This window comes from Micropterus dolomieu, linkage group LG05 (genome assembly GCF_021292245.1).
Source record: "Micropterus dolomieu isolate WLL.071019.BEF.003 ecotype Adirondacks linkage group LG05, ASM2129224v1, whole genome shotgun sequence".
NCBI lineage: Eukaryota > Metazoa > Chordata > Actinopteri > Centrarchiformes > Centrarchidae > Micropterus > Micropterus dolomieu.
The window spans coordinates 14793128-14818529 of NC_060154.1; the positions used below are offsets into that span (position 1 = coordinate 14793128).

At 40.2% G+C, this 25402-nt stretch overlaps 2 protein-coding genes across 10 annotated transcripts in view; one reads left to right on the top strand and one right to left on the bottom strand.

The window, feature by feature from the left end:
- The window catches only part of atp13a3 (ATPase 13A3), a 131948-nt gene that overhangs the window by 20581 nt on the left and 85965 nt on the right, over positions 1-25402 (bottom strand). The gene's annotated exons all lie outside the window — the stretch shown is intronic.
- ppfibp2b (PPFIA binding protein 2b) overlaps positions 1-25402 on the top strand; it is a 36478-nt gene that overhangs the window by 4295 nt on the left and 6781 nt on the right. For 3 of the 8 annotated variants that reach the window (XM_046048689.1, XM_046048692.1, XM_046048693.1), the window contains exons 3-13: positions 5899-6048; positions 16531-16623; positions 19647-19758; positions 21871-21932; positions 22028-22103; positions 22215-22297; positions 22421-22488; positions 22574-22639; positions 22773-22833; positions 23101-23148; positions 24138-24303. In XM_046048689.1, coding sequence (XP_045904645.1) covers positions 5899-6048; positions 16531-16623; positions 19647-19758; positions 21871-21932; positions 22028-22103; positions 22215-22297; positions 22421-22488; positions 22574-22639; positions 22773-22833; positions 23101-23148; positions 24138-24303 — 985 coding nt within the window. Of the gene's footprint in view, positions 1-688; positions 710-5651; positions 5799-5898; positions 6049-16530; positions 16624-17848; positions 18363-19646; positions 19759-21870; positions 21933-22027; positions 22104-22214; positions 22298-22420; positions 22489-22573; positions 22640-22772; positions 22834-23100; positions 23149-24137; positions 24304-25353; positions 25387-25402 lie in introns of those variants that run through there. The other 5 variants (XM_046048688.1, XM_046048687.1, XM_046048686.1 and 2 more) reach the window with 5 other exon arrangements.

Consider the following 25402-nt stretch of genomic DNA (forward strand, 5'->3'; position numbering starts at 1 on the left):
TTAGCATGTTAACATTTTTATTGAGGGCATGTTAGCATGCTGATGTTTGCATTTGGCTCAAAGCTCTGCTATGCCTCAGTACAGCCTCTCAGAGGCTAGCATGGCTGTAAACTCTTCGTCTTGTTCTTAGGATCTTCAGCAGCTGAGTTCGAATTGTCTGAATGGACCTGTCTATTTATTGGTGGTAAAGAGCTGTAGTTCGACCCTGCTGTAGACTACAGGTCACGCTTCTAGTGTGAAATACTGAGTGTCTTTAGGTTGGTCCAGTTGTTTTACTTGACGTCATTAATGAGGCAAACTCATGAGCTCTGCCAGGCTGGACACAACAACACAACAGCTCTGTGTATCAAAGAATCAACCCTCTGTTTAGACTCCTCAACAGACTCTTTGTCCTTTTTTGTTGTCAAGACAGAGGATAAAAAGGCCACAGCCCCAAAATAAATGCCCCACTAGGACTGTAACGTTTATCATTTTTTATTCAGTTCTCAAAAGAGGCTCTTCTTTTTTTCTCTTCTCTGTTTTTCAGCCATTTGTAATGTAAAAAACTGACGTTGTACCATGTTTCTGTGCACTTATAGCTTGTTGCTTTATAGCTAACAAACTGTCATTTGTTTCCACAGTATGCAACCTTTCAAACTGACTGTAGAACTCCAACTGCCACGGCACCCGATCTTCTTTACAATCCTTCGTGACTAGTTTTTATGACTAGGTGACTAGCTTTTAGCCGCACTGATCTGCAGCTATTGTCCCAGGTTGTGGTTGTGTGTTAGTGTATGTGTGTTTGTATGTTTGTGTGTAACACTGTCCCATTTCACTGCTAATGACTGCTGGTCAAATAGCTAATGTGATACGAGATGTTTGCTGAGAGGGATGATGGTGGGCTGTGGAGGAAGATAACAGTTGTCTGGCTTCTGGGTTTGTGTGTCTGTCGTATTGCCTTTTTTGACCTCCCAAATCTGTTCCTCTTAAATCTCTTCAATAGATAATTAAAAAGCAAGTTTGAAAGATTTAGAAGGTGAAAACATGTCTGCAGCAGGATGTCCTCCATCTGTGTCACTGTGTGTGTGAGTGAGAGAGAAGGGGGAAAGTAAAAGACAGCCATGTAATGTTATGTGTCAGTGCCGCAGGACTGCTTCTTGCTGTGGGAACCACAACTAATCTAACAGAAATAGTCCTTAGTCAGCGCGCACACACACACGCACGCACGCACGCACGCACGCACGCACGCACGCGCACACACACACACACAGTGTTCTCATGCTAGAGGGGATCCGCCCACACATGTAGTCATAATGTGACTACATGTCCTATTGTGCCTTTATCTAGACAGAAATGACTGTATTGAGACATTTCTCAATACAGTCATTGGTTTACAGTACTGTGCTTAAAAATGTGCACAGACAGACAGACAGACAGACAGACAGACAGACAGACAGACAGACAGACAGACAGACAGACAGACAGACAGACAGACAGACAGACAGACAGACAGACAGAAAGCTTCAGCCAAGGATCATTTTATTTTTTATGTCTTTGAAGATTGATCTCAGTCATCCAGGTCTAGGTCAACTGGACATGGTTGAAGATACTTGAAGTAGGGCTGGATGTTTTGACCTAAAATCATAATCACGATTAATTGAACGATTAATTTTACCTGGATTACGATTAATGAACGAACGATTATTGTTTTTGATTGCTGGTTTTTGTTTTCATAGTTCAATGACAATTTTTTTTACTGTAAATATGCTTAACTACTTTCTGCCACTCTCACATTCGCTCATCCTTTGAAGAACGAGGAGGGGGAGACAGCCATGTGTTGAGTATTTACTGAAAATCATTAATGATCGTGTGAAATTTTAATTGCGGCGCTCATTCATTAAGCAGCAACAGCAGGCTTCAAATACGTTGATAGAGAAGCTGGGCGTACTTTTTTTGATTAACAGTTTATCGATTATCTAAATGTTCATTGATAACGTAATGTTGACGTGCACATAACAGGACAATGCACGTTTGTTTCTTCTATATTTTAATTGCATTGCATGTTTTCTTAATGTGCAAAACCATTCTAATTGTATTTTATTTAATATTCAACTGCAAGCTATATTTCAGAACGTGTTTTTTAACAAATTATGTTTACAAAGTGGTGGGGACAAAATCAGCCATTTCAAAAAGTGGTGAGGACAAGTCTCCAGCGTCCCCAGTGTAAATGACACCTATATGTGTCAATCACTAAAATTCACAACAAAATTCTCATTAGTATTAAGTATCTCTAAAATAGGGTTAGCATTTAGCAGCTTAAGAGCCTGATTATAGTTAGTGACCACCAAAAGTAGCTTCATCAGGTGGCCAGTAATGCATTAATGCTAATGTTGCTGTGTGTCTACTGGATGTGTAGATAGCCAACTGTTTGCTCACATTTTTCAATGTGTTTAAAGCTTGTTGCTTGGAAGAAATGCAAAAATCAATATCTAAAATAGCAGGAAGAGGCAGATTAAGGTGACCTTTCAACTTGCTGGGCAGATTTTGTTTCTTAAGAATGTTGTCACTCTGTACGGATGCATTTACATCTGGCTGAGATCCAATCACAATGAGACAGTGACCACCTCCAAATGTGGTCTGGCTGATCTGATCGCATTCCAATCACTACTTGTTCTGCATGCATTTACACCTGGCATTAATCTATCCAGATACAGATCGCTTGTTAGGCAGTCATTTTCCTCTGAGATCATCAACAAGAAATGTAATAACTCACGCATCTTGTTTGCCACCATTGAAGTTTGAATTCTTTTTTTAAGACATGTTTGAAGGCATCAGATACACTGTTAACTACACAATGCGAAATAAATAAGCATTCTCACTCTAGTCTTCTAGATGTAACTTGGCAGTAATTTAATCCCATAATCTCCCATCTCAGTTCATCCACCTGATACCTTGATGTTTTACCCACTGCCTTCCTTAAAACATTTGTGAGCAGAACTAAGTCATAGTTAATGAGGCTTTGGAGAGAGTTGTTAAGAGCAGTCTTGATACTAGTGTACTGGACCTATCGACCGATATCAAACCTACCATTTTTAGGTAAAATCAAAGCTAGAATCAGAGGAGTACTGTCCAAGCAAGAGCTAAAAACGCTTACCCACACATTTCTTTCCAGTAGATTAGAATATCGCTATAGTCTACTCGCAGGGCTTTCCAAAAAGCTCTTCAGCAACTGCAACGCATTCAGAACGCGGCTGCCAGGGTCCTGATGAAAACTAGGAAATACGAACATATTACAGCGGTTCTAAAATCCTTACACTGGTCACTCAAAGAATTGACTACACAATCTTTTCACAAATTACTTTTATGGCTTTGAACCCAAATATATCTCTGATATGCTTGTGCCATCTGAATCTCCTATAACCCTTAGGACATCTGGGACTTACTTACTAGCTGTCCCAAGAGTCAGAACAAAACACGGTGAAGCAGCACTCTGTTATCATGACACAGAGACCTCACATCTTCCAGGTGATATAAGACAAGCCCTGACTCAAAACTCACAAAGTAACAGCTAAAAACCTATCTTCTATGTTCTTAATTTAATTCATTTCTGCATTACATATCTCTTGTATTGCTTGCTTGCCCCTTTGCACTTTTTTGAAATGTGCTGTACAAATAAAGTTGCCTTCCCTTGTCTTGGCTAATGCCAGGTGTAAATGGGGTATGGGTGTCGGTGAATACTTACATGGAGATCACATTGTACCGTCTGTCAGTAATTTTTTAAAGACTGGGTGTCTTTTTAAAAGAATGTTATTTTGAAAATTACATTCTTCAGATATTAAGATATCAAGAGTTCTACTATGTAACTGTGTCGTGTTTAACACCGTTCAGTTTTGGAGATGAGTGCAGCCTTTTAAAGAGATATATAAATGCTGTAGATAGGATGATAATTTGTCACATGCTGCTCCTCATAATTAAAGCAAAGCAAATGTCAGGCAGCTGAGCTGTGGGCCACGACCACAGAGTTCTGATAAATTACTTCTGAAGACTGCGGCTTATCCTGCTGTAAGGGACACCGGTGTTAGATTGCAAACTGACAGTCAGCTGCCATAACTAAACAGATTTGTGCACGTGTGTTTGGTGTATGTGTGTATGTGTGTGTGGCTGCTGAGCTGGAGTGATTATGGGGTTTAAGCTGTCTGTCTGTGGCTGTGGTGTTGACACAATTTGTTTACCATGTGATCTTTCCATTTGGACGGTATGGCATCCCTCGATGGTCAAAGAGAGTTAAAGAGAGTCTCTAATGTGGTTAATGCGGCATCCACACATCCTTAAAAGGAGATCTCAAAAGATTTATCAGCATAAGTTAGTATAACATAATTCTGTATAAATATTAAATTATGTTTTACGGATGGTAATGTGTGTTGGTGGTTTGGTCGGTTCACCACTTTGGTCCACGCAGAAATATCTTAGCAACTATTGGATGAATTACCATGAGATTTTCTTTGGACATTCAGAGGTAAAGGATGTGTCTTAATGACTTTCCTTTACCTCTAGTGCATCCATGAGGTTGAGGTTTAAGAATTGTCTCGACAACTATTTTATGGGTTGCCATTCATTTTGCTGCAAACATTCATGTTCACCTCAGCATGAATTGTAAAATCTTTGGTTGACTTTTCATCAGCAGGTAAAACATTTAATTTGCCCAGTACTTTAGTTCATGACCATATACAAGCAACACTAATGACATTCCTATCAGCCTTAGCTGTACTTTATGTTTAGTGCTAATTAGAAAATGTTGCTAAACTAAAATGCTGACCGCCGTGATCTGCTAAACACCAGCATGTTTGTTACTGTGAGTATGTTAGCATGCTGTTGTTAGCATTTAGCTCAAAGCAGTGCTGTGCGTGTGTAGTGTAGTCTCATAGAGCTGCTAGCTCTAAACTTTTATTCTTGTTTAATAGCTTAGCTTCAGTACATCAAGGCCACATATATATAGTATATTAATGAATATTTCATGTCCCAGGCGCTAAATTTGCTTGCGTTGTTTTCTTTAGATCATGTAGTGAGAAAATCAGACATGAGAAGTCTGTAGCTTTAACAAACCAAAGCACCAATGATCTTGTTTTCATATGTTCCAGTTAGAGTTTGCATAAGAAACTGTGTAAGCAGAAAGGAAGGAGGTAAATCTGAAATAGAAGGTCCCTGGTTTTGGCTCTACTCTGGAAGTAAAGATTGTGTTTATGTATCTGTTTTAGTTAGATGGAATCAGTATATTTGGTATAAAATGGACAGCAAGAAGGATGAATCGGGGCCAAAGCTTTCTGCACCACCTGTAGCTGCTCTATCAAACTAGTGGACAAACTGTTTGCAGGCTCATTGTATTTTCCAATTCCCCTAAAAATGTTTATCTGAAGATGGATAACAGAGGCTTAAATAACAATCAAAGGTGATATAAGTTGGAGTTTAGAGAAGAGGAAGTGGAATTAGAAGTAGTTTAGATGAGGAAACGAAAGCAACAGACACACTGGAAGTTGGTGTGTTTTGTGTGAGTCAGTAGAAACACACTTCATGTTCAGTGGCTAGCATACCCTCTCTCTCTGTCTCTCTCTCTCTCTCTCTCATTTAGGCACACTTTCTTTTTCTCTGTCCCATACCAAAGAAGCACAGAGATATATTAATAGAGTCCCTAACTCGCCTGTGTGTGAGTGAGTATATTTAGCTTAGCGGGGTCTGGGCCCCCAGCCTGGCCTGCTCTGTTAGTGTGGGAAGAACATTGCACCCGGTGGAGTAGCATGCTGACTTGCGTTGATCGCTGATATGTGTGTGTTTGACTTTTTCTGTGGGTGCAATTTGTAAAAGCTTTTCAAGTGTTGTTTTCCCTGCATCTAACTTACAGTGTCTGTGTGTGTTTTTTCCCAGGAGCTGATGAGCAGGACCTCTCTGGAGACTCAGAAGCTGGATCTGATGGACGAGGTATCGTACCTCAAACTGAAGCTGGTCAGCATGGAGGACACAAACGCCAACACACACCCACAAGATCCCACGGAAACGGAGCAGAACAAAGCCGAGGTATGTAAAGTCAACAAACACCGTGTGTGTGTGTGTGTGTGTGTGTGTGTGTGTGTAGATGCAGAAATAGTGTTTTTACAGATGAGTGAAGTTATGCTGTATCCTACAATATGTTTAGTGGCGTTTCCTTATACAGATATAATACAGTAAATGTGAATATATTAAAAACATATAGAAAAGAAGAGAGTTAGAGAATGGAAAGTGCAGATGTAAGGATGGATGTACAGTATGAATGCATTTGGAAAGTATGCAGAGCATAACAACATAGACAGTATATAACCTAACATATGCACATAGGTTATATATACAGTTGGTTGATAGACAGTAACATTGTTAAACAGTGTAGAGGTTTGGTCTGCATATATGCATATGCACTATATTGCCAAAAGTTTTAGGACACCCCTCCAAATCATTGAATTCAAGTGTATAAAATCAAGCACCTAGGCATGCAGACTGCTTCTACAAACATTTGTGAAAGAATGGGTCGCTCTCAGGAGCTCAGTGGTACAGTGATAGGTTGCCACCTGTGCAGTAAGTTCATTTATGAAATTTCCTCACTACTAAATATTCCACGGTCAACTGTTAGTGGTATTCTAACAAAGTGGAAGTGATTGGGAACAACAGAAGCTCAGCCACAAAGTGGCAGGCCACATTAATTCACAGAGCGGAGTCAGCACATGTTAAGGTAAAGGTACTTTATTTGTCATATACACATACATGTAGCAAGATTCATCCTCTGCACAGTGATAAGCAAGTTTGGTGTGGAGAACGAGACTGGCCTACACAGAGTCCTGACCTCAACCCAATAGAACACCTTTGGGATGAATTAGAGCGTTTCAATGTTTCCTCTGGTTTCCTTATAGGAGTATCCTATAACACACATTATTTTGATCCTGTGTAAAGTCGATAATATGACCATACTGTATCTAACATGAGACGATTTTTGTATAATTTTATTATAAACTATTTAATATACCTCTCCCTTTATACAGTATAAATGGCTTTATTAGGCCATTATTGGCAATGTTGTGTTATTGCAATAATGAAACATTGCATTATTGGATTAACAAGATTTTTTAGAGAGTGATAATGTTTATTTATAAGTTGTTGCATTCTGTCTATTAGCCAAAAAAGTGACATTCCTATCTGGCTATTGTATCTATAAACTGTTTCTCAATTAAATTGAAATATCATAATGTATGTAACATTATTGTGATATCATGTTACTGAGGGTAGATTTTTAGCCACACTAGTGGCGAAGATCTGGGGATGGCAACGCTGGTTTGTTTGTCACCACTTTGGTACAGAATGATATCTCAACAGCTAATGGATGGATTGTCATGAAATTCATGAATCAGAAATGTAATGACTTTGGTGATCCCTTACTGCAACTTTTTATCAAGTGTCATGAGAGGGTCAAAATTTGAGTTGTCAAAAACTTCGGTTCATGGTCATATACCTGCAAAAATAATTTAATTCCCTTTAGCCAGCTGTACTTTAGCACTAATAAGCAACAATGGTGAACATCAGCAGGTTAGCATTGTCATTGTGAGCATGTTTGTATGCTGAAGTTAGCATTTAGCTCAAAGCACCTCTGTGCTACGTACAGCCTCGCAAAGCTGCTACAGTAGCATGGCTGTAGACTCTTTGTCTTGTTTTCATATTGCCCATCCCTAAAAACATGCTTTAGTTTTTTGATCCTGCATTCCTTTATGGGTAAAACAATGGCACTAACTAGTGGTTCAGTCTCCACAGCCTTATATGGCTAACTTTAAAAATTTATGCAGATACTTTTCCGTTGCTGTTGAAACGAGACATAATAAGACAGTCTTCCCCATTCCAAACATAAAATAACACATGCTGAAAAAGAGACTATTGGAAAATTTATCTTGTCTTCTGTGACCGAGCTGAAGGAAAACAATCACATTCCATCTGGGATTATGTAGGGACACATGGGGCTGCTCTTGTTACTCTTAGACATGCTGTATAATGATGTGTTTCAGTTGTTTGTGTGTTTTCAGTGTTTTTATTGACTCTGAGCCAAAAGGAGTAGAAACAACATTAACCACTGGCTGCTGTGGTCTCAGTAATCCACTACAACCCCATTCAAAATAAGACACAGAACAGGACCCATTAGATTTTTGGGAACACAGATTAAAATGACTTTTTGTTACAAAAAATATGTAGTATTCCCTGGTACAGTTTAACAAAAAAAGGGCCTTATTATTATTATTACTAAAATGCTAAATATGCATGAATAACCATACCAATTTTCTATCGGCTAATGTAGCCACTAGCCTCCAGCAGCGGTGAGGATCGGGCTACATAGGTCTGGCGACTCCACACCCCCTGATTTTTCTCATTTTCAAACTAAAAGTCTTCAACGCCAGTTGACGCTGACTCAAGTGGCATCACTTGAGGCAGTTTATCCCTCTGGAGCCACAACAGGCTTTATGCAAATTTTATTCACATACACAGTAGTACTCCCCAACAGCTGTAAACAGACTGATGTTAACAGCTCCCCTTAAAGTAATTTGGACCAGCGTTGAATAGACCAACCAACTTACCAATTGCTATATTTTGTCCCTGCTACTGTAGAGGGGAACAAAAAGCAAAATCCTGGATGATCCACAGAAAAAGCTGAAACTTGTTAAACAAGAATGAGCCATTTGGTTCTTTGTGCCACTCATAATAAAATGAAAAGTGGTTTCAGCTTTCAGTAGAAACTCCAGTGTTGGCTCCCATTTCCAAAACAGTCTGCAGTGTGAAGTTGTGGTAGTTGTTGTCTTTCAGGTTTAGTGTTTCCATTAAACCTATCAACAACACACATTGGGCTTTCCCACCACTCTTCAGCAGCACTATGTAAGCCTAAATCATCCAAAAACATCCAGTCAGATCTGTTGATGAAGGGTTATCCCAACACCATATTGCAACCAGATCTGTCACCCAAATAATAAACACACAAACTGTGAAAATGTGCCCCACCCCATCCAACTTCACTAGCTGAGGTAATAATAATGTGAATGGATGCGATTCAAGCTTCAGTGTCAAGGCTCTAAAACAAGCCAGAACACATTACACAGTCTCTCCAGACAGTTTTAACCACCAGCAGACGGCCTGCCAGACAGACAGCTGACACCAAACTATAAAGTCAACACTACAAAAAATATTGTAAAAAGTCATATAAACATTTAGAGTGTTGAGTAAAGTTTTATGATCCTTTAAAATAGAATGCTACTGTCTTTTACTGTAAAGGCCTTTTTGCAAACTCACAAAGTATTTTTTGTGTTTGTGAGTTTAACAACAATCAAATCTGATTGTTTATGTTGCCACTGTCAGTGAAAGCTGATCAAACCACACCAACACAGTGAGTGTTAAACCGTTACTAATTACATTGAAGGATGTTTGTTTTTTTCAAAACTTAGATAACATTGACTGCTGCTGATTTAATCATGAATATTTAATAAATTAATAAAACATTAATGTTATTAATATTGAAATTAATAAATCAATCATGTGTAATGTTAGACAAATGTAAGATTTGAAATCAAGGTGTTAAGAAAATTCACAAGCAAAACTGTCAAAAAATTAGCCCAGCTACAGATATTGGCCTGTTAGAATTAAAATATTTTGCAGTGTACTCAACAAGGCCACCCTAAACACCCCACTAATAAAAACACACTTTTCCACACAGGATTTTACTTTTTTTTGTGGAACAGGTGTCTCAGATTCCCAAAACTGCATTTTATCCAATAGAAGTACAATAGCATTTTCTTACCACCTGATGATACCTTATGATACAGTACATAATATACACTGTATATAAATATTATATATACATATAATTTGAAAGTAAATATCAGACATTACTTTTTATTGTGAGAGACTTAGTGTTTCTCACTGATGGCATGCGTAAATAATTGGCTGAGACACACACACACACGCACGCATGCACGCACACGCGCACACACACACACACACACCTAAGAGCACAGTCCACCTAAGTCTAGCTGAGCAGTCTTTGCCTGTCTTCACTAGTTTCTTTGTGTGGACTTTGTTCATTGTGACATCCAGCTGCTCTCCACTGGCACCACAAGATACTGAAGATGCTGCTCTTGTGGTCGTGTGTGAGTGTGCGTGTGTGTAAAGCTATCACAAGGCATCCAGCACCCAGGGCCGTGCTTCGATTGAATAAACAGGATAGAGCGTTTTTGACACACAGAAGCTCATGTTCTGAATACACACATGGATGGAGCATAAGCATCAGCGGAAGTAGACAAGAGAGGGAGCGGCGGTGAGGAGAGGGCTCAACGAGAGAGGGGACAGAAGACGGAGAGAAAAGGAAGAGAGGAAGCAGAGGGATAAGATGAGAGACAGTGACAGACAGATGAAAAGATATGAAATGACAGGATGTACTGTGGAAATATTGTTTTCTGCCCTGCAAGGCTCACACACAAAGTGAACATGCAGGACATCCACACTAGAAGTCCCTCAGGACCTAACTGTCAGCAACATCTGTGAGAAAACCAAAGCGGGATCTGACTCTTCTGGTAACATTTTCTGCCTCTGCAAAGCTCATGTAGAAACAAGTCTGAACTTGAAAACACAAAGGAAAGGTATCTTAGAAGTTGATTTCACATTTTTTCCCATCCATGAAGCCACATTTGAAAATAAACTGGTAATGAGAAAAATCCTTAAATGTATCAGTTTCAGTGACATGCAAAGAAGCACTTGTTGCTGTGGTGTTTTGGCACTGTGGTTCTAAGAGATCACTAATGCTCATAAAAAGGGAACACTTAATCATTACAGTGAAACATCAATTCAGTTAAACTTCAGGGATATCAATCTGTCCAGTTAGGAAGCATAAGTGATTATGAATCAATGTCACCTGTTTTGGGACAAATATAAGTGACAACAGGTGCTCTGGAGACAACAACCCCCAGAACTGGGAGAGGGGCTATTACACAAGGAGAGTCTGGGGAGGCTTATCCATGGAGGGTCGCACAGACCTCCATGTGGTAGTCAACAGTATCCTGATTGCGGTTAGGTACTGGGATGAAATCCTCAGAACCATTGTCGGACCTTATGTTGGTGCAGTGGGCCCGGGGTTCCCCCTGGTGTAGGACTATGCCTTGCCTCAGAGGTTTTTTATTGACTTTTATGTCAACAAATTATACAATGTACAGTTAAGATTATGAATTTAACACCTAATGTGCGTGTTCCCTTAAATTTTTTGAGCAGTGTGTAAATGTATTTCTGTGGTTTGGGATATTATTTATTATACTAGGAGATCTGGGAACATGAGCTTGACTAAACAATGTCAGACAGGGCAAGAAACAATCAAACAACCAGACAGGTTGTAAACAATCAACAGTTTAGACAGATTATCTAAACCAGTGGTTCTTTTTCATGTCAAGGTCACCCCCCTTTGTTCTGATTTTGTGTCACCAGTGTCACCCCTCCTGAAAGGACTTTTGCTTTTAGATGTTTTATTACAGAAAGTGAATGAATTCAATGACCCCAAATGTCATATTTTCTATCATTGTGTTACTTTTGGATAAAATTATAGTGAAAATAATGATTTTTCTTTTGCTGGGGACCCCCTGGAATACCTTAATGGACACCTGTGGGTCCTCGGACCCCACTTTGAGAACTACTGATCTAAACCTCTTTATTTGGAGGTAAAACTGAAAGTACACCTGAAATTCCATAAATAATCCGTCATTGTACAGGAAAACCTGGACCCATCTGACCTCATTTTACCAGTTTAGCCAAATTCCCACATCACGGCTGTTAGTTTGTTGAGAATTGTTATTACCAATAGAAATATTCAATTAAGACAATGCCCAAGTTGTAATAAACTGGAATTAGCCTTTAACACAGACATCTACAGTCATGTTAGTGGCTTTGTGAGACTATTGCTGGTGCTTTAAGCTGAATAATGTTAATGTCAGCATGCTAACATAATGACAATGCTTATTAGCTGATGCTAAGTAGATATAATGTTTACCATTTTCACCATCTTAATTTAGTGTGTTGACATGCTAACATTTTCAAACTAGCGCTACACACAAAGGGAAAGTCATTTGTTTCGCACATATTTATTAAAAAATGTTGAAATAATAATGGCACCAGAGGAAAAGTTAAGGAATCACCAAAGTTATTACATTTCATCCTAAGGAATGTCTTTACCAAATTGCATGGCAATCCATCCAATAGTTGTTCACACAAAACCACAAATGTCTACCTCATGGTGGTGCTAGATGAAAAGTCAGAGGATCATTAAAGTCAGTAGGCTTCATCCTCTGGGGACCATACATCGGTACGAAATGTCATGGTAATCCGTCATCCATCAATAGTTATGAAAGAGATATTTCAGTCTGGCCCAGAAATCCCATTTATAGCTGGCATTAACATACAATCTGGATCTGGATACTTTATCAGGTGAAGTAAAAACGCATGTTAATGCCAGGTGTAATTGAATGCAGAGCCCACTGGGATCAGAAAGCGATCGGTTCACCATATTTGGCTCGGATCTCAGCCAGGTGTAAATGCAACACATCAAGTTGGCCAGATGCTTGCTAACTCAAGCAAGCCCAGCAAAAGCCACAAGTGTAGCAATAAATGGTCTGTATAACCTGCTCTACCTCCTGAGCCACAGCCACCCCTGTAAGTTGCTAGCAAGTCTCTCAAAACGTGAATGACATCGGTCCATGCTTATCTTGATCTGGGTCTGCCATTCCGCCTAACTAATTTGCAAGAGCCAATCACAACGTAGGCAAAAGAGAGATAACAGGAACACTCGTTGATACCGGGTGTAAATGCAAAGGCCTGTGGAACAGATTTCATTATTCAGATAACGTATGCATATACAGATTACATGTTAATAGCAAGTGTAACCAAAGCAGTGAACTGACCGACCAACCAACATTGCCTTCCCTAAAGCCGGGCCATTAGCGCCTAAAAATAAGACGGTGTGCAATTCTTAAAAACAATCACTGTCTTTCATTGCTGTCTATTGTGTTCTTGATCCTGGGAGGTAGTTTGACATCATAATTGAGATTGTTGTTTGGTAACAGTATTCATTTTGTCAGGTATTTGTTCTAGAGAGAGGAGTTTTATCTGTGCACCCTTCTTTCACTGTCAGACTGTGACAGAAGTCACATGGCAGGCTCAGGGGCCCTTCACTAGTGATTTATTCAGTGAAGAAAGAGCTGCACTCATTCATTTCCTTTAGTCTGATTCAGGGATCACAAGGCTGCTTCTCTGAGCCCGAGGCTCCTCCACCTAAATCTCAACATCAGTGTTTTTTTTGATAGTGCAGTGGATAAGACACATGCCTTTGACATCCACCAATGTGTCCCTGAGCAAGACATTTGCTCCAGAGGCGCGCGACCTCTGACACATATAGCAAATGTAAGCCACTTTGGATAAAAGCGTCCGCTCAGTGACTAATTGCAACAGAGCTGTTTTAACATTGACAAGTTGGTGTAGTAATGAGATACTGTGTCTCGTCTTTTACACATACGTACACACCCAAATCCAACATATCCGATGTACAGCAGTGGTGTTTTACTTTGGTCACGTTACATTTGCAACTGACACCAGTCTACATTTTTGTCAGCAAAGTGAGGGGGTGTGTGTGTGTGTGTGTGGTTAGTAACAGCTGCGAGGCTCCGGTCGGCTGGCAGGAGGAATGACAGGCATCCATTCTGAGCATTCCTGAGGGCCAAACACTTTCACCTCAGGAAACCACTCCAACACCACACACAAACTCACTGCCGTCTGGTGAACACTGAAATACTAACACCTTTTTCAGGAACAAGCTTTTGAAATTGTTGACCATGCATTTTTGGATTTATTTCACTGGCTTTGGAAAGGTTTCACAAGAGTTATGATATTCTCTGGCCATAGACATGATTTAAAACATTCATTTGTAGAAATGCATAAAAAAAACATTATGTGCATTCTACCTGTTCAACGTTGTTGTTCCTCTCTGTCTGTCTGCAGTACCTCTGTCTTCTCTTCCTGTCTCCGTTGGTCTAAATTCTGGGTCATGGTTCTGGTTCAGGGTGGGGCTATTATGTAGAGGTTTAAGAGCCACTAATGGTCCACTGAAAGACATGTAACATCATTTAGTGTACTCTGGGAGAGAACTGAGCTGTACTTTTTAACAAAGTCAGATTTATTGACACCATTGTGTGGAATCTGAGGCTGCCTGGTAGATATCTTCCTATGTAAAATATTGTGCTTCACTGGGATGTGAGTAACATGAACATCAGCAGCCACTAATGGTGATAAAACAAAGAAAAGAGCTCAAACTTCATCTACAGAGAAACCAATAAAGACGACACACAAACTTGTTTTTAGTCCCACAAGTTTATGATGTGTGGTTAGAACCCCTCTGTCTTTATTATGCATTCCTTCGGAGCACTGGTGGTGCACATCCATGTTAAATTGACCAGTGATCTCTTGGAAGCTCAGTGTAGAAACTATAGCCTGGCCGATATTGCATTTTTTATGCCGATAATGATAATTGGGAGTAAAAAAATCTAATAGAGATATAGTGTATCGGCCAATAGAATTATTATTATGACAGCTGTGAGTGGCTACGTTACAATGTTTTGAGATAACATGTTGTGCTTGTGCGAGTCAAAAACAAGATGTGGAATAGGTCATATGACAACTGGGCTTGTAGGAGTTTTCTTTTCAGTGTTTAACTACTGTAAATCATTCTCATCAGACCTGTAAAAGGCCTCTGAAACAGATTTGTGATTTTGGCCACTCTGAATAAAAGTCATGATAAAATAATGTGTTTGTATTAAGGGAGGTTGCTTTTGGGTTCCTCAAGGGCATTGTATGTTGCATTGTTGTGTGTCGTTTGACCTTCTGATAATAATGACCTGTCAGGAGCTTTTTTAGGATTCTTCCAACCTCCTAGTTCTCAAGTTCAAAAAGTTATTTTGCTTGTACTGATTTTTGTGTTGTGATGTTTTGAGTTTCCTCAGTAACAGCCAACAGTCATCGAGATATGGAACAGACATTCCCAAACACTGAGTAGATTAACAAATAAGTTCATGTCTGACCTCTCCTCTCCTCTCGCTTTCATTCCTTCCCCTTTTTTTTTTCTCTTTGTCTCACCAATTCATCTCTTCCGCTGCCCTTCATTTGTCCTCCATCACTCCATCCCTCCCAGTGTGTGGTAAATCTCATCAGTGAGCTCCAGGAGCAGATGTGCAGGTTTCAGGAGGAGATCAGCACCCGCATCCAGGAGAAACGGGCCCTGGAGGAGAGGGAGGCCCAGCGGGGGGAGCCCGGAGGCAGCCAAGCCCGGGGCAACAGCCCTCCGGTCGGGTTAGCTGGCTCGAACCTGAGCCTGTCTGGCTCTGACGTCCGGATGCACAATGGAGGACAGACTGTACACGTAGGGAGACTTGATGGATGAACTCATCTTCCCCTCCTCCCCCATCATTTCTTCTCTTCTTATCTTCTACCTTTTTAACCAGTCCACACTCCATCCGGTATTTGGAAATTTCCACAGAATCAAACTAACAAACTCTCTTGTAGTGTGTCTGCAGAGTGTCTGTGCGTGCACTGCAGGATGATGGGGTCATGCTCTACTCTGGCTCTTGCCAATATATAATCAGAGACTTTGATTGGTTTTCCAAATACTTCCATACATTTGATGGTGTTAAGATCATCGAAGCTGAGTCAGTGACATGGTAAAATAAGGAGCCCTACAATAGCTACAAGTAGCGTGACCTATTGTATGCAGGTAGATGGTAAAGGCATAGTAACTCAGAAACATTCTCTGCCTAACTCTTCAAGTATTTGAAGCATTTGGAAAAACATATTTCAGCTGCAGTCTAGATTTTGTCTTTATAAATCCTTTGAAATTGGGTTTTGGATCAGGCATTGTGTGTTTATTTGATTTTATGTGGTTTGCTTGCATGACAGTGGTTCCTCCCTCTACTAACAAGTTTACATCTTTCCTCTTCCTCCTACACTGACCAGGTGGATGGGTCATGTAACTGTTCCTATAATAGTATGTAATGCTGTACAAGGTCTCGCTCAGACTATGGCAATGTGCGGCTGGCAGATGTGCAGCCTGGACAGCTTTCAGTCTTGTTCTGGGTCCTCAGGTTCATCCTTTTCCTGGTTGATAACTGCACGCTGTGGTCTGTTTCAGGAGGATCATGTTTCCTATATTAACCACTGTACTGTACAGCCCTGGAGACCTTTATAACTGCACTGAATGTGAACCTGACGTTTGAATTCCCTCCCATGTTTGTGTTGGCATGTGCACAGTTCAGTAATGTTGTTGATTCTGATATTTAGATGTGATTGATGTCATTTTCAGAGTTTTTTAGTTTTCAGAATTTCAGAATACTTGTGCACAAGAAGGTCGACTCACCTCTGTGACTGAATCTGGCTTTGAAAAGGACATATGAAGTAAGATGCTGTGTTTTGATTTTTCTGCAGGATTTGCTACAAGAAGTGAAACAGCTGAAGAGCAAAGTGGAGGAGCTGGAGGGAGAGAAATGCCAGTACGAGAGGAAACTAAGAGGCACCAAGGTAGTTGTTAAACCAACATGTCGCACATCAGCCAACCTGAACTGGTTACACAAATATACATAGAGGTCTTACTTTGTGTTTTAGTTAAATAGAAAAATAAATATATGTTTACTTTCCCCAGAGAACTGTAAAACTCTACATATGTCAATATCTCACACATGGAATTATAATACCTGTGCCTTTACGTGTACTAGGAATAGACATTTTGGGAAACTCGCTTCCTCAACTATTTCCTCACTGTGAGGTTGCTAGGCAACAGAGACTCCAGGAAGTTACTGCAACCATGTAAAACCACTACTTGTTGTTTTTGTACAGACCGATACTGGATTTTTGAGGCCCAAACTGATATCATTATTTGGATTCAATAATGATATATTAGCAGATAATGTTTTTTTAAACATAAACGTATATTTAAATTAAAAGAGTAAACTTGATACGGTTCCTTAGATTTTTCAAATTGTGTCCCAGATACAAACTACATTTAATAAGCTCTCTGTTGGACAAACTCTGTAATCGGCAGATTTATCGGTCTAGCACTAACATTATGTTAATGAGCATGGAGCATCAAACTCTGCAAGAAAGCAAAATGGCCTATTTCTCAAAATGTGGAATTTATTACTTTTAGTTTCCAGGTTACAATTATTAAATGTCGTGTATATTAGAAAGGGAATGTATCGTTGTGAATGCAGAGCAGCTGTATGAACGGAGAGATCATTACATGTAGTAATACTTTTTTTAATTCAAAATAAGTCTGTGAAAGACTGAGCTGAGATTAGAAGACTAAAGTGGCAGTAAGTAATTTAATTTATGACTAACAACCAGCTATCCTTGGCCTGCAGCTGACACACGAGTGTATATTTCACATTTTTGCAGAGTGAGATGGCTGATTACAAAAACATCTAGTGAGGAAATGAAGCACCACTATGCCATGATGCAAATAAGATTGCAATTGTAAGATTATTATTTTGTCATGTGGACTATGTGAACTTCCGTCACCTTAATCTATTTAATTAAAGCTTGACACTTCTCTTGCCTCGCTTACTGATCTAACCTGTTAAATTTCTCATTTACTTAAAAAAATATACTTATATATATAAGTTTGTTTTTCTTTAAATCTAAATCACTTTTTATTGAATCCAGGGTGTACCTCGCCTTTCGCCCAATGTCAGCTGGGATAGGCTCCAGCCCCCCCGCGACCCTGTACGCAGGATAAGCGGTTGACGATGGATGGATGGACTTTTTATTGAAACTTGATTGAAGCCATCACCAGCAGCATTATTATTTTATACACATTTCCCATAAGTCAGCCTGAGATATGTTGTATTTTTGGAAAGTCTGAAGTCTGTACTAGAGATTAAAATAATGACAAAAGCATCTCTGTCCTAACACATTGTTCGTTGGTTAATTTGAAGGTGGTCAAACTGCCATTGCTTTCTCTGTGCTTACAGTGCTTCCTTCCTCCTCTCCCTCCCCACTCTGTATCTATATCCTCTCTTCTCTAATCCCTCTCTGCGGCTTGCTCTCTTCCCTTTTTTCCCACTCTTCTTTCTTCTCATCTCTAACTCTCACCCCCCGTCATTACCCTCTTCCTGTGTCTCTACTCTCTCTAGCTCTCTATCTCTTACTCTCTCCATGTGTGTTACCAGTCGCTCATGACCCAGCTGTCCAGCCTCAAGCTGACTGTGGAGCACACACAGCTGGAGAAGCAGCACTGGGAGGAGCGCTGGCGCAGCGCACAGGTGCCTCCTCTTCCTCCTCCTCCTCCTCTGCCTCTTGCTCTTCTTGCTTGTAGCTACTCCGTGTTTGTTGCTTTCCTCTGATTAGTACTTTCCTTACTCTGCTTTCCACGTCCTCCTCCTCTTCCTAATTTCCTTATTTCCTTATTTTGTGCTTGCAGCTCTACTTTTCCTCCTCCTGATCGTCCTTGTTTTGCTTTTTTTTTGGTATTGTGATGGCTGAACTTTCCATACAAATCACAAATGTTCAAGTTGAAAGGAACGGGAGACAGTTAGAGAAGACAGAGGAAAAAATTTGATATGAAACATTCTGATTTGACAAGAACAAGGTAGATGTCCTCAAATGAAGCAGTTTGCTTCTGATTGTCTCTCCCTTTCTGTCTCTTTTTATGACTGTTTGCATGGATAATGTAAATCAATATGATTGTGATGTGTATGTATTTAATTGAAATACTACCCAGATTAGATAATTATTGTGATTTATGGTAATTGCTCTGAGTGACGACCCCAGCAGGCTGATGCTGTTGTAAGTGTAATGGACTGTAGGCTCTGTAGAACTTAGTGCAGACCAAACTGATGGGAAATATGTCATTATTTAAGAACATGCAGAAAACCGTTCAAGCTATTGGCCATACCATAACTCTTCACCCTGTTCTGTATCTGCTCACTTAAATACTCTATTGTGCTTCTATTGTACCTTAAACTGGGTGCAAGTAAAATCACAAGCTCAAAAACTAGGTGACCAACTAAATTTAGCAGTTGAGTTAACCAGAGGTGCAAGTGCTAAATTGTGAGAAGTGAAATTATTTTGGGGGGGAGGGGGGAGCAATTATTCAGTCGCTAAGAGTAGAGAGGTGACAGGAATTCTTTAATCCATAAGTCTTGTGGGTTGAAGTGATGATAGGAGGAAAAGAAATTTCCCAGACACTGCTGCAAGAGAGACCCAGCCCTTACATATCAGCCACATGAGTCATAAACGCCACATTAGTAGAGATGTGAACTGATGATGGACAGCATCTCAGGTATGGAGGTTCCAGTGAATTACGAAACGTTTTTTAGAACGTAGTAGTTTTCTGTCCTCGGAGGAGTGTCCCTTGTCCCAGAGTGCCGATGTAGTCTTGTATTGGCAGCTGTATGTAGATATAACTGGGTTGATATGTGAGAAAATACACTTGTTTTTAAGAGGACGCTGTAAGTCCAGTTGCCTAAGACTTAAACTCCTTAGGTCCTCCAATGACCTGGAAGACTGACACAGTTCATAGACATGCACTCTGTCTTCCTCCACAGGCAGAAATCTCAGAGCTGCAGCAGCTCCTGGCCTCCAAAGACGCTGAGATCGAATGCCTGCAGACCCAGCTGCTGGCCAGAGGCGGCACAGCCAATGACAACGCAGAGAGAGGTACTCAAAGCTGACAGTCTGACCAATCACTTCAGATCCACATCTGTCAGTGCGGATGTGTGCGTGAGAGCCAGCGATATGCATGTCTGTCAACTCCTATTACTGTAACATCTAATCAACATGTCCCTCTTTCCTCTGCTGTATACTTGACTTGTTTTTGACTCTCTGCTGCCCTCTGCTGTAGAGGAGGTGTATATCAAGCAGCTGATTAACAAATGTAAGGCATGGTGTGCTGTTGGTCTGGGTCTAATTTTTTAACCAAACTCCTCTGCCTGTACAGCCACTTGATTTTTCAGTTTTTGTCATAAGAAATTTCAAGCATTTATTCTGTATATTGTTGTCAACTGTGATTTTGGCTCAAATCTCAACAAACCCGAAACATAACCAGCAAGTGGTCACTTTAAATTTTAAGCGAAGTACTCTATTTACTTTAAATTTAACCTTAGTAGTGTGTTAATTAGGTGACTGGTGGCAGAGTGTTTGGTTTCAGATTGGACCACAGCTTAGTTTCAGTTTGTGTTGGTTGTAGTAAACATTCTAGCTTCACTTAACCAAAGTGCAGTAAGACTCTACATCCTTTCAAAACTTCTGGCTGGCAGTGCAACATGGAGTGTACATACTTGAAGGGTATTATCCCGCTTATACTATGGCTAACAAAATGCCATATGGCTGGACCATTTGCTCTCAATCTCAAGAACGGAGAATAACTCTGCAGCCTGCTACGCAATGTTATTGGAGCAGAGATAATGTTACACAGTTACAGTTATGTTACTCTCCCTCTCTTTCTCTCTCTCTTACCCAGACTGTCTTCCTCTGTCACAGACACAGGCAGCCACTTTCTATCACTGTCTCTCTGTCCCTCTCACCTATGACTTCTCCTCATCTCCTTATCTTCTTTATCTTCTCTTTTGGTCCTCTCTCTTCTCAGGTTACTACCTTCACCTTAGCTAGCGTCCTATTTGGATGTGGATGCCCAGATTCACACGCATATCAAAAATTTGCATGGCTATCATTAAGAATCTATTTATCTCTTTCTTTTTTCATAACACTAGCTCCAAGCTTTTTAGCTAAGCTCTGTTGTTGCTGTCTTTACCTACAATCAAATACTGGCGCATTAAAATACTACAAACCGAACACCTGCCTCATAGGTGTCCAGATATACTGTCTTCTCATCCACGCCTTCCAGCCAATGAAAGTCAAGAATTCTCAGTGGCCGTGGTATCAGTGCGTATAAACCTCTATGTACATCAGTGCAATCTAACATCGGATTTTAGCTTGAGTCTCTTTTGGTTTGCCTGGGCTCCACTGCAAATAAGCCTAAATCTTAAAGGGCTACTCCAGCAATTTTGTATTGTGCTTCCATAAGAGAGGGTGGCTCACCAGAGAAGGAAGAAAGGAATAGTCAACATCAATGCAGTAGTATCTGCAAGATTTCCTGAGATAGTATGGGTCACACTCCAAAAACACTGGTTCCCACATTTCCCACAATGCAACCATTAGCATCTTTTTCATTCGACCCTCCTTACCAGATAAGCCCCCACGTTTTTCAAACACCAGCCCAAGCTGAGATAATCCTGATGACATAATTTGGGTTATTCTCACAGACTTGTCAATGTTCTGTCAAAGCCACAGAAGACATTAAACGTATATACTCACAGAGTCCTAAACTGACCTTTATGTGTAAAAATTGGTGGAGGACCCCTTTAAGAAAAGTTTCTGTGTTTGAAAGGATATTGAATTACATCTCGCCCAGGTGGTGTGTGTGTGTGTGTGTGTGTGTGTGTGTGTTTTGTGTGCATATTGTGTTGCTTGAAACTTATAGGAATCCAGAGGAGAACTCTTGTGTTGTGTTGTGTTGGTGTTGGGACCGTTGTTACACACGACACTGGTTATATCGTCATAAAAGCTGCAGTGTTTGTCCCAGGTGATATGTATGGGGAGTCGCGCTGTCACTGTGTATTTGTTTTGCTTGTTTATTCATATTAGCATGGCTGTCATGTCTGTCACCAACATTGCATCAGGTGCCCATCAGATGCTCTAAATAAACAGGACATGAGGTTATTTTGAGTCCAAAATAACATGTAATGTAAATGTTTCGTTTTTCTTTGTTAGACCAGGAATACCAGAGGTTGAAGGTGGGGATGGAGTCTTTGCTAGCTTCAAATGATGAAAAGGTAAATGAAACCATTTTCATGTTATGAAAGTTTTCTTACCTATCATTTTACTTGATTTACAAAAGCCCAACTCTTTTGTGTCTTGCTGATAACAGGATCGACGTATAGAGGAGCTGACCATCCTGCTTAGCCAGTACAGAAAGATGAGGGAGGTTATGGCCCTGACACAGGGTGAGAATTACTTTTCTTTCCTGAAATATGAGTTTTCAATTTAACAAACACTTGACAAGGTACCTTCCTATTTTGTAATGGTGCTGTAATATTTGCTTTTTTACGATCCAGGGAGTAGTGAAGAGGAGCTGAGTGGCAGTTTAAGACTCAGGGCCGTCACACACAAAGCACACTCTGATATCCTCAGGTCAGAGGTAAGATGATGAAGTATATGACCTTTTATGCAACCTCTAACAAAATGATTTCCCCCTAAATGAACTCTTGATATTTTGCCTGAAGAACTGGGAAAAACGAAATCTTGTTTTGTCTCTGCATAGATGTCATCAAGAGGGTCTTCTCCACTTATGTTATCCTCATCTCCTTACCAGAGAGAATTGGAATCAAGGTATAAACATTCAAAATACACATGCACGCAAACACATCTCACTACTTGCTTTAAATCTTAAGCCCTTGTGCACCATCTGTTGTAGCATCCAGAACTCTATGGACACATCGTTGGTGTCCACTGGGGACATAAGCTTTGTTAATGGTTCATGGTAAGTAGAAGCTTCTTGTGTTTGTATGACAGTGCAAATGAAATGTCGCTTTCACTCAACTCAAAAGTGTAGGCAGTCATCATATGTGTGCTAAGTTAAATAGGAATGATTTGGTTTGGTTTATTCTCCCCAGGCATCAGCGCAGGTTGCTGTCCAGCAGTCTTGAAGAGTTGCAGAGTGGATCCTTACAAAAGGTTTGCTAGTACAAATCAAACCATTGGCTTGTTTATGAACGCTGGTCAGTAACTATAATCTAATTTAATTAATCTATACATATAATCCAACCTGCTACATCTGCTGCTGCTTCTTAAATACATGATCAACATGTACACTAACTTCTTCTTTCCAAATAAACTATGATATACTTTTAACCTGATTGTGTGATTGCTAACCTGCTAACTTCGTGTGTGTGTGTGTGTGTGTGTGTTCGTTCCTCTCTCCTGTGTCTGTGTTTGCTATAGGCTGTAGAGTTCCAGCCAGTTGAAACTGAATCAGATGTAGGGGCAGAGGTACTGATCTGCTTCATGACCTCACACAACCTAACCTTCACCTAACCCACAGAAACAAACACAATGTACATTTATACTTTATGTATGACTGTTCGTGCTTCTTATGAAATACCTCCAGATATACCTTTTTTTTAAACTGACTATTGATACTGAAATGTAGATTATTTTTTCTTATAATCCATTTAGAAACTAAGATTAACCAGGTAATACTATGAATGTATCTTGTAACTTGTTGTGAGATTTTGTGTTGTGTAGTACAGAGTGATGTAATGCTCCACGAGCCCTTTGACCTTGTGTTCCCAGTGTGACTAGCACAGTTTACAGCTGATTTTTCCCTCTGAGTAAAAGAAAAAATGTCTCCTATGCGATCACAGCCCTTGTACTCATTCACATATTCTTTGCTCCACAGATATTTGTGCCGCACACATAGCCAAACACACACACGCATGCATAAAGGGCCAAGACCCACCTGAATTGGCTGTCAGTAGTGCTCTGCGTCATGGGTGCCTCCCAGCTGTTTCTTTCTGCTGGCCTTTCTCCTCTTATTCCTTCAGAGCCCTGGTGACTTTGATGCCTGGTCAGATAGTGGCATCATCAGACATTCACCCTCTAAAGGACACTCTGTTATGCAACAGAGCAAAGGAGTTGGACTCCGCTGTTATCTTATGAAAGATATTTAGATGAGACTGGCTAGCCTGTATAAAGATGAAGAGAAAGTGTGATATACTAAAATATACATACAACTCTGTAAATCAGTGTTTCAGAAGCTGATAACTACCAAAAGAAAAATGTGTCCAATTTAGTCAAACTTCAAAGTTATCTATTAACATTCATCTAAAGCAGGAATAAATTAATTTTGAATACTTCCCTATAAAGGCTAGTAGGCTTCTGTTGCCATTCTTTCATCACATATTATGATAATTTATTTTAAATTTGGTGCTGGATACCTACAGAAAGTAACGCACTGTTTTGTTTTTGATACTCTGCAGAGTCCCCACATGGAGTTGAGCAAGTACCAGACTCTGCCGGGAAAACTAAAAAGTAAAAAGAGCGAGCTGAGGGTTGAACTGAACGGCGACAGAGAGGGAGACGGAGAGTATTTATCTCCTGTCCGGCTTTCTCCTGTCCACAGCCACGACCAGGACTACAGTCTCAGTGAGTTTCTGCAGTTGGAAAATTTGTCTGTATTTTCAACCTTTTAAAGCAAATTAAAAAGCTAGACAGTAAAGTCTGTGGATTATCCAGAGTAAGTGAGACACTGGGCCTCATGTAAGAACTCCGTTTTTCAGGTCTAAATGCACATACTTGGGTTACCCTGTGCTTTCATTGGATACTGCTCTTTTCTTTTCTCAGACTCATTTCCAAGGTGCCCCAACTACAAATGCGTCCAGTTTTGGGCTACGAGAAAATTCGAGCATGTTTTAAACTGTTGTAGCATCTGGAACACATCTCTGAACTGCTTGAACTAAAGGACCCATGCTTGACGGACAACAAGCACAGGCTGTCTGCCAGCTCGAGGGTTAAGTCTTCGAACAAAGAACTTTGTCGGAGACAGGTCCTGATTACCAATACTGCTAAATTTGTTCTCTTTCTATTTCATCTCTTTGTTTTCTTCTAATGATTTCTGACTGCAGAACTCGCCTCTGTAAAATTCTTTTACTTGTGGGTTTTTGTCATTTATGCTAATGATCACGTAACGATCAGGTATTCAAAGTTGAAACGAACAATTTAAACGAACAGTTTTGTACAGGTAAGAGAGTTTGGTGTTTCTGACTGACTGTATTGGAACACTCGTACGAGCAAACCTCACTGAACAAAGTAAAAGAAGTTAGAGATAAGGGGACAAAAATATTCTTGCCTGAGGCCCACTGTTTCTGAAAGAAGACGCTGTTTTTCAAATGTCATTTCTCTCTGCTGAAAGCACCACAAATTAACTTCCATTCATCTCACTTGTGTAGAAGTCTCTAGCAGACAAATTGAAACTGATACTGTCTACATGAGTAAATACCACAGAGGTTAGGTGGGAAAATATGTTCTTGAACCCTTTTAATGTACTAACTAATTCAATAAGCTGTAACTGATGAATAACACTTTCAACTAACTTTACTCCAACTGCTTCCTTTTTTGTGCCCTTTCTCCCTCTCTCCTCCTCCTGTCTGCTTTGCTGTCGGATTGCTCTCTTCTCTGTTTTCATTCTGGCTGCAGTTCGCTGCAGGAGTGCCAGTGCTCCGGCTTTGGGTACTGTATGCTCACA